Below are 10,000 nucleotides of genomic sequence, written 5' to 3' on the forward strand. Positions count from 1 at the left end.
GCTCAGCAGGGGTTCAATTGGATGGATACGTGTTTCTCTCTGGATACGTGTGCACACAAATGTTTGCACCATTTCTGTGTCTTTTGTCACTGGGCACGTAGCTACCCGCGTATGTTTGTCAGAAAGTATGTGTGTGAGTGAGTTTGTGTGTCTTTGTAGCATCAAAAGTTTGTGCGTATGTGCTTGTGTGTCAATGTGGGTATATTGGAAATGATGTGTTTGGTTTCAGTAAGATTGAGTGCCTGTTTATATGTCTGATTGAGTGTGTGTGTGTGTGTGTGTGTGTGTGTGTGTGTGTGTGTGTGTGTGTGTGTGTGTGTGTCTGGTTTCTCAGCAGGGGTTCTCCCACTGCAGTCCTGCTGATTGGAGTGTCAGGGCTGGGTTTTGTTACCATAGCAACAACACTGGGCTTTGATCAACCCCCCTTCTTATATATATATATATATATATATATATATATATATATATATATATATATATGCTCTTTCTCCATATATATGTTGGAGTTTGTGGGTTATGTTTGTCCGTCGGTCTGTCTGTCTGTCCGCTGTCTTCCTGTCAGCGGTTCTAACGCTGCCCAGCCACATGTCAGTATTCCCAGTGGGAACATGGAACGTGTCTGTCCCCGGCTCCACGGGGTCTATCCACCTGAGAGCCCCCTTCACACAACAGCGGCGCATCGATTCCTTCTGGCTTTTCATTGTTGATAAGGTTGCCCGGGTCACACCTTCTGACATCACTTCATGTCCACAATTCCACTGCCACAATGACCTGGTGGGTGTGTCTGTGTGTGAACGCTGGGGCACCACCGTGACCCGGGCCGTGCTCCTCTGAACATGGTTGGCGGTGTGTTCATAGGCGGCTGGTAGGCCTGGAAGATAGAGACAGGGTGCAGGATTGGAATAGAAATGAGAGATCGGATGTTCTCCATCACTCAATGGTTGTTACTTTGCTTATTAAAAGCCAAGTGTTTTCCAACTCGTGTTTTCACAACCTTCTACCCGTGAAAGTGCCCTGGAACGGCAGTCAAACCCGCAACTCACTACCCGTGAACTCGTACCAGAACGATGTACTCCCAGTTCCAGCTCGTATCTTACGGGCTAAAGAGTGTCCCTGGAACGCAGCATTAGTGACAGGGATTTCCAGTCTAGTTAAGGCTAAAAGTACACTAAAATAACCCTAACCCTATCATATAATAGTTTTGTAAGATAATGTTAGACAATATAATGCTGACAAAATGACGTCTGACGACTACAGAGTTAAAGATTACAGTTTCTCAGGTGTTTACGTATTAATTATGCTAATTAAAATAACATGTTACAATAACATAATTTGTGTGAGCTTGCCAGGGCTTCAAAACGCTGTGGCTTCATTCCGAATCCGTCACTGAGAGGTGCGCGTGGTCTGGCTGGCAGGGTGGGCCACTGGGGAGGGGCATCTGCAGCAGGCCATGGACCGCTGCACGCCCGCCCGCCCGCCCGCCCCTCTTGGACCGCTCCCCTACTGGAGGGCAGTAGGACAGGGCAGCGGCCCCACGGTGGACCTCATCGGAGGGGTCAGCGCTCAGCTGGAGTCCGCCCTGTAGCAGCTGTGCGGCCGTGTGCAGGTCTCTTTAGATGTATCGTGTTCTCCATCCAAACATCCAACCAGTTGGGCACGATATGCTTAGTATCTTGGCCTGTGTGTGTGTGTGTGTGTGTGTGTGTGTGTGTGTGTGTGTGTGTGTGTGTGTGTGTGTGTGTGTGTGTCTGTCGATGTTTTTTTTACACTGTACTGTGAAAAGATACAGTCCTGCCTCTTGTGCGGTAGAGGACTTATTAACACATCCTTGAAACGTCGGCTGCACACGTCATTTTTAATAATTCATATTATTATTATTAATTACAGGACGAAGGCAAATGCCTCATACTTTATTGTTATTGTGGTTTATCATTGCTCATAATGAAACTCATTATTTCTAATCTTTTCAAAATCTGAAATCTCAAGCTAGTGCTGCTAGCCATCAGTTTGAGAGAGTGAGCACCATGACGTATATATGTAGCACCAGAGACTAGTCTTTCTCTGGCTACCCGGGTGTCAGCTGATATTACACGCCATAAAAATTGAGATGAGATGAGAACAATTAAGCTATTTAAAACAGTTAGCATTCAACATGTTCAATGCTTTGTTCTTTTTAAATTTGAAAAGCCCATATAAAGACTGGGTAATTGTAATTATTTCAATTAATTTGCATTATGGAGCCACTGTCTGGTGATTAGTTGGTTTCTAACTCTGTTTTGGTGGTGAAAATGTTGCCCATAAAAAAGTTGAAAAACATCCCCTACAATAACCGCTCTCTAAAAAAGACCCAACAAATGACAATATTTTGCACCAGATGAAATAAATTTCTCATGGAGACGGTGTTTGTGTCAGGGAAAGGAAGAAGGACTGTTTCACTTACAAATTTGGGAACTGGCTGTTCCCAAATTTCTGCACCAACGAGTATTTAAAGTCCAACAAATAAGTCATGAAAGCAACAAAGGGAGAGACAACGAGTGGGTGAGGAAAAAAGTATTTAGGTGGGGGAGAAAAAAAGGTGATTAGGAAGGCGAGAGGGAAGAATAAACCGGGGAAGAAGTGGGAAAAAGAATGAGAGTGAAGTGAAATACACATAAAGACTAGAGAGAGGAGAGAATAGAGAGAGCCACAGACGGAGAGAAGAGTTTGGCAGCGAGTAACCTCAGATCATGCAAAGTGGAACCAGGCAGAAGCACGAACATCTTTGGATAGGCGAGAGAGAGTGTGTGTGTGTGTGTGTGTGTGTGTATGTGTGTGTGTGCGTGTGCGTGCGTGCGTGCGTGAGTGTGGAGGGGGGGGGGGGGGGATCAACCTTAACCTAGCATTGGTTGCCTTGCCAACCATATCTGTATGAGGCCCCAATACAGCCGTGGAAGGGCGGGAAAATGTGAATTGCACGTGTGTGTGTATGTGTGTCTAAATACGTTGTGTGTCTGATTCGTCAGGTATTCGTTTCATTTGATTCAATCTGTTTACTGCAGTCCATCTGTGATCTGTTCTCTTTTCTATTCATTTATTTTAACCCATAACGCTCCCTCCAGCATACCCGTTGCATAACATAGTAGCAATAATACTGCTACATATAACACTTATGAAATAATTAAACTAGTTTTGTTCAAAGCTAGGGTAGGATATTTGGAGAAACCAGCCAGATTAAGCTAGATTTTGAAAGTATCACTTCCGGCCTCCCACCAAAGCTCGATTCTGGTCGTCCCCAATGAGTGCACAGGTAGCCGAGAAGGTAGGAAGACAGAGAAATAGGCCGTCCAATAGTTTCATTCGGGCCAAATGGAATGATGGACAGGCTTATTACAGTCCTGGGACTGCCACTGCATTTTGGTTTTAGAGATAGGTCATCATAGTGCCTATTTACCTGATTAATCTTTCATCAACAACATGAAAAAGAGGACAAAGTATTATAATATCATACAATTTCTCCTTACCATTGTATACATTTCAATAACCTGAAATTCATCAGTATCATGTTTATCCTTTTATTTTGTTAACCTGTCCTTTGCCCTAAGGTAATGTGATTGATTTAAGTTATTGTAAAACAATATATATTAACACCCCGCCCAAAAGAAAAACTGTCAACAATAATAATAAATTAGACTTATATTGGGCTTTTCTAGAACTCAAAAGCTCTTATAGACTTATGCAAGTGGGTTCTAGTCATCGTCAGGGATTCTCATCTCTCAGGGATTAAACATTTTCTTAAGAATCAATTCATTTTAGTGTAAGAAATAGACACTGTTGTGGGGACAAATTGGTATTTTTCAGTGTGGTGTTAAATCACCCGTCTGTTCAAATCTGCTTATTATATATTTACCATCACCTGACTACTATAGAACCAATCTAATGATAATTGTTTTGCTTTTAACCTACTGTTTAGGTGGTGTGCACCATAACAGACCTCTTGAGGGACAACCTGAGGAATAACAAAGCAAAGCAGTGCCTGTTGCCACCACTAGGGGAGCTTCTCTATCGCATTGCATCCCAGGTAGGTATTATGAGCAAATACTGGAAATGTCCTCTTGGGAACTCTCTGTAGGCCATTAGCAATGTGTTTCTTATAAACGAATCTCCATTATTTAGACATTATTTAAACCTATTTGATTTGAATAGATTCTCCTTTAATGGTTGTAAGTGGTCCATGCCAAGCACAAGTACGCATCTCAAGTGCAGTCCGCTACACCGAAGGACTGGAACAGTCCAGCATGACAGGACTACATTAATAAAGACAAAGACGAAAGGCTTCTTAACGACAAATAAAATGCTCTCCAGACGGCTGCATAGCGGATTTGAAAAACCATTAGGTTGTACAATTGACAATGAAACATAATATATCTATAGCTCGAAGTGTCTGCTGAAAAGATCAGTGTTTGGCGGCACTGCGTTAACGTTGCCAGCGCAGCAAGACTCAATAAACAATCATGGTAAGTTGTGTGCCACGATCCAGGGGTTGACGCAGTAAGCTTTGACACTCAAAGGAAAAACGCTTTATAAAAGAAACAATGCTGTTATATATATATATATTACTGAGGCTATGTTATAGTTTAGCTAGCCTGGATTTGATGATATGCCAGGGAAACAAAGGGAAGGAGAGGGAGAAGACATTATGGTCGCTCCACGACGGAATGCCGGGAACGGGGTGCTTTGAATGTGTGCTGCGAGAGAGGGCGGGACTTTGAAGCATATTTAAAGCAGACTCAGAGGGAGCCATGTTTGTTTCAGTTACATGGGTGTAGCGGCGGGAGGCAAGAGAGAGGGAGGTTCTTATGAGAGGGATATCCGTTTCTGCTTCATGTTTTGGATATTGTTTTGTCAAATTCAAAGTTTGTATTTCTTCTCCTTGTCTTTGTTGTTGTTGTTCTTGTCACGTTTTGTTCTTCTCACTCCGGGGACCGGTAACTGACCTACACACGACCCATAGGAAGTAAGAAACCGGCAATTGCGTTTCGGTAGACTGGAAAAAGCCTTTTCGCTGTGGATTTGAAGTGAATCTAAAAGTAAATCAGAGTATAATAATACAATGGGCAGAACAGCGCTTGCCATTTTCACATCATTTACTTTTTTAGTTGTTCCTTTTAGTGGAGGTTTAGTGGAGGTACACCAGAGACCAGATGAAATGAGTTTTGTTGTTAGCTGCTGTTAGAGGTATAAACCAGAGCGAGGGGTCCGGACAGAGAGGGTTCAACAGCTGAGCCCCGGACACACGAGCCAAGAACAGAAGCTTCATTACATCACACCTATTTCAGAAGACAGTCTGGACGGAGTGTACCTGGGTGCACTCTATTCCAGATGTTGACACTGTCTCCCGGCGGTAACTGAGAAGCTTGTTAACCTCCGTATGGTCCTGATCCAGACAGGAAGCTTCTTACTGAGAACTCATTTTTGCCTCAGCAAAGCACGTTCAACTTTAATGAAGTCATCATTAAGAACGATCCTGCTTGACTTGCACAGCAACAACAACAAAAACGTACTGATAATTATTTTCTGGCTTTTTTTTGGGGTTGTTCATTATTGACGATTCAGCAGTGCTTGAGTTGCCATGTGTAGCTATTTCAGTTATTTGTGTGAAATATGTATGAAATAAGTCCATAACAGTTATTTATATTCTAAGATGGTTCGTATCATACTGCCATCTGGATGTGCACAGAATGCGTGGGCTAAAGTTGCCTGATAGCATGAAAGATATATGTCAACATTTACTGTAAAAATTCTCAAAGCCACTGCATAAATATGATATGCTAGTTTTGCTGTGCCACATTACTACTCGCACTACCAAATTTAAATAGATAAAGGTGTTGGAAATACTGAGTGAAAATAAACTCATACGACCTCCAGAGAAAGTATAGGAAGAGGTGATATAATTAACGACTGGCCAATATTGAATTGACAAGGTTTTTAAATTAAAATCCCTTTTATATTTATGTGAATGATTTATGACCTTAAAGGAATCAATCTGTCATGCTGATTGTGGGTGCAAAACACATATTTTCAAGGTTTTTTACAAGGGCTGTTTTCCACACCATTTCATTCTCAATCACAACATTTAAAAAAATAATGGCTAGGTCTGAGTCTAATTATTGTGGTTTGTGCTCAATAATTAGTAAGGCTTGCCATTATTGATCTCTGTTTGCTAAATCCTTTTTCACTTTCCTCCACTACCACAAGGTCAGTTTTGCCCAAGGGCAAAGTGGCAGCAGGTTGAATGCCCGCAGGATAAAATCCAGGAGGAAGGTTGATGTAAAAACACTTTGAATCAAAAAGATGTCCTTGCCTCTTTTTTCTCTAGAAATATAACATGTTACACAACACCAGCAATATTGGGTTGATTGTTATGTGGGATGTTACTGGCATTTGATCCTGAAGGTTAGGAGTTCAATTTGTTTGTCGATAACTTGTAAAGGGTTTTTAAGTTGTGATGCAGTTTTACATACATTTGTGCTTTATCATTTACTCTTAAGACCCATTAAATCGACATTGAATTTTTTTAACTTAAAAGTCTCCCACAGTCCAGCCATTGATTTGGTCATCCCTAGGATGTTGAGTTCTGTCTCTTGCTAAAATATACCCATCCTCAAACTGAAAATATGTGTTTCTTCCTTGTCAGGAGCTTTGGATTCCCATAACTGTAGAGATGCTCTTTTTTTTCTTTTCTTAGCAGGACCTTTAGTTGACACTAGCACTGTGTATATGTGTATACACTCACTTTTTGGGCCTGTTATTTTGGTGATTTGTTTCTGCTAAACGAATAAATACGAGTAAATATGACGTGTTTCGTTGAAACCATGCAGGCCGAGTCGGGGACTGCAATCCCTGCCTCTGGGATATCTGGCCATTAGAACTAATAGCAGGATTCTTTTAAAGTCTACCCGCAAAAACTACCTGGCCCATAGCGCTGCTTCAGGGCCCGAAGGACTGCAGCAGCAGTCGATGATAATGATTAGTGTTCATGCGGTTGCACAGAGCAGACATAGGGCCGATGTTGCTACTACACAGCAGTAATCCTTTCCTCTAATCTTCGCTTAACTTTTGATGCAACAGCCCGCTGCTCATTAGGGTTATGATTATAGATTGGTTGAATACATATATCTGGCTTGAATCATTGTTTCCTCAGTCGATTGAAAAGAAATGTGCAACAGCGTTGGATTATGTTTTTAATTGGACGATTAAGATGTTTTGTTTATTGCTAGTCTTTACATGTCATAGGAAGTTAATGAAGTTTGTTATCATGTGCCCGCGCGCGTGTGTGTGTGTGTGTGTGTGTGTGTGTGTGTGTGTGTGTGTGTGTGTGTGTGTGTGTGTGTGTGTGTGTGTGTGTGTGCGTGTGCATGTTTTGCTCCCTTAGTGACGGTTAAAAGAAGTGGTGATGGGTTTTGATTTTATGCTTGAATCTTTAAAATGTCTCAAGGTGAACTAGTCAATGATAATGATCAGCTGCACCCTCTCTCTCTCTCTCGCTCTCTCTCTCTCTCTCTCTCTCCCCCGACTATTTTCAAAGCTAAAAGCTAGATGTAACCCCAGCTGTGTGAGCATAAATCAGTAAATGAGCGCTGCCGCGCCGCTATCTAGGTCAGAGCTCAGGCCTGGCTCCTGCCTTGCCACTTCAACGGGATTGTTCGCCTAAATAATCCTGAAAGAGTATGTCGACAAAACGACTGCAGTCCCAACTTCTTTGACGCGTCAATTCGGATGAAGTGGCTGCCGCCAGCCCTCCGCTCACTGTGACCGTTACACTACCTCCACCCCCCCCCCACCCTTTCAGTGTGAAAGACACCGGTCCACAGCAGAATATACCTGCCCTGTCAGGTGGTTCTAGTGCAGCAGAAGCACTAAGTGTCCCCAAGTAAAAGATAAAGAAATATTTGGAAGACGGGAGAGAAATGCATGTTCCACTCTTCTCTTGGCCTTCTCCAGCGAAAGTCAATGACAATGATTATCTGTCGCCCGTAGTGCACTTTTCTCAAGGTTGTATGTATCCTGGAGCGTGCTAGCTCAGTGGCTAGCACATTTACTCAGAGGATACCTCTCTCTCTCTCTCTCTCTCTCTCTCCCTCTCGCACAACAAACCCCCTTGCAGGTTGAGTCAAGTTTCAAAGTCGAAGGAAGGCACTGCAATGGATTCTTGAATGTATCGGGCTACCATCACCTGACTATCTATCAGGGTGTATTGTTCATTCGAACACCGGTAATTGTCTTGCAACGTGTGAAAATGTGCGATGACATTTACTTGACATTTGCTACTTTTTTTACGTTACTTTTTTTTTTTTTTTTGCTTCTTACTGTACGCTTATCCAGACGTCAAGCTTTGCTCTCTTCCTTTTTACCGTGTCCATTCAGGGCTCCCTCTCTCTCTCTCTCTCTCTCTCTCTCTCTCTCTCTCTCTCTCTCTCTCTCTCTCCCCTCCATTCCTAGTTCTCCTTTACTCTTCTCTAACTCTCCTTCACCCCCTCATTGGGGCTCCTCATCGCCCCACCACCCTCTCAACCTTTTCAACTCAAAGTTGCACTTTGGAGCCAGCACAGCTGCAGGTGGAGGTCTACGATGGTGCAGCTTAGACCTTAAGAACATTATACAAATAAGAAACCAAAAACATTTACGATAATAACAATACTCTCTTCTCTCTCTCTCTCTCTCTCTCTCTCTCTCTCTCTCTCTCTCTCTCTCTCTCTCTCTCTCAATGTCCCCATGTGACCAAACACCCTCCCCCAACCCACCATCCCCCACTCACACATACACACCAACACATCAACACACACACAAACACACACATGCACGCCACCACCAACACCGCCGACACAACCACCTTTCCCCCCCCCCCCCCCGCTCCCCTCCTTCCTCCCTTCCTCCCTTCCTCCCTTCCTCCCTTCCTCCCTCTCTCCGCGTGTCTCTGTGTCCCTCTATCAGGAGGAGCAGGAGAAGAAGAAGAAGAAGAAGAAGAAGAAGGAGAAGGAGAGGAGGAGAGGAGACTCCCCAGAGGCAGTGTGGTTCGTTCCTGCAGCCGCCTACACCGGCTTAATGAGGAGCCTCAGGGAAGGGGTGAGCATGTCTCCCCGTGCGTGTGTGTATGTATGTATGTACGTGTGTGTGTGTGTGTGTGTGTTTTTCCTTTTCCTGCCTGCATATCTGTGACTGAGTCTGTGTCTTCTTCCACTCACACTGTGTGTGTGTGTGTGTGTGTGTGTGTGTGTGCATGCATGCACGTGTCTGACTGCATATCCCTGCCTCAGTCTGCGGCTCTCTCACTCTTTCTTTCACACTGTATATGTGTGCGTGTGTGTGTGTGTGTGTGTGTGTTCGTGTGTGTGTGTCTGTTTAGTGAGTTGTGTGTGTGTGAAGAGGGGGGCGGGGGGGCCCCAGCTCTCGCAGTAATGATGGGGGAGATCTGTAGGGGCCCTAAGCGTTGCTCGCGAGCTGCAAGTCAAGGACATGCAGAGCAGTCGCATGCTCCTAACTCCTACACACACGTGCACGCAGGCACACATGCACACACATGCCCGCACACACTGGGGCACATTCACCTGCATCAAACACAGCCTTGTAATGCTCAGTAGCATGACCTCAGCAGCAATTAGGACCCTGTGGACACACACACACACACACCGAACACACACAGACACACAAACAGGTAGAGAGTGGCACTAGCCTTGGTGCCTTTATTTCTTTCTTTATTTTTTGATACTTTTTCTGTTCCTGCTAATCAAACCCAAATTGAATACTAAAATAGAGAAAATAGAGAGTATAAATTGAATATCCATTGGCCAACATAATGACAGCTACGTCTCGTTTAAAGGCTCCTCTTTTGGTATATATATACATATATATATATATATATATATATATATATAGTTATATTCATAGTGGTATATAAAGTGTGGCAATAACAAGCAACATTGAGCTGAGGCTGTTATGTCCCTTAAGGTTTGTTTGTTTCCAA

At 43.5% G+C, this 10,000-nt stretch overlaps 1 protein-coding gene across 1 annotated transcript in view; it reads left to right on the top strand.

Moving 5' to 3' along the window:
- ulk4 (unc-51 like kinase 4) overlaps positions 1-10,000 on the top strand; it is a gene marked incomplete at its 3' end in the record, with an annotated part of 40,038 nt that overhangs the window by 10,547 nt on the left and 19,491 nt on the right. Inside the window, exons 18-19 of the mRNA XM_084471881.1 lie at positions 3,950-4,057; positions 9,016-9,102. Coding sequence (XP_084328007.1) covers positions 3,950-4,057; positions 9,016-9,102 — 195 coding nt within the window. The remainder of the gene's footprint in view (positions 1-3,949; positions 4,058-9,015; positions 9,103-10,000) is intronic.

Source organism: Micromesistius poutassou, assembly GCF_964030765.1.
Source record: "Micromesistius poutassou genome assembly, chromosome: 8".
Lineage (NCBI taxonomy): Eukaryota > Metazoa > Chordata > Actinopteri > Gadiformes > Gadidae > Micromesistius > Micromesistius poutassou.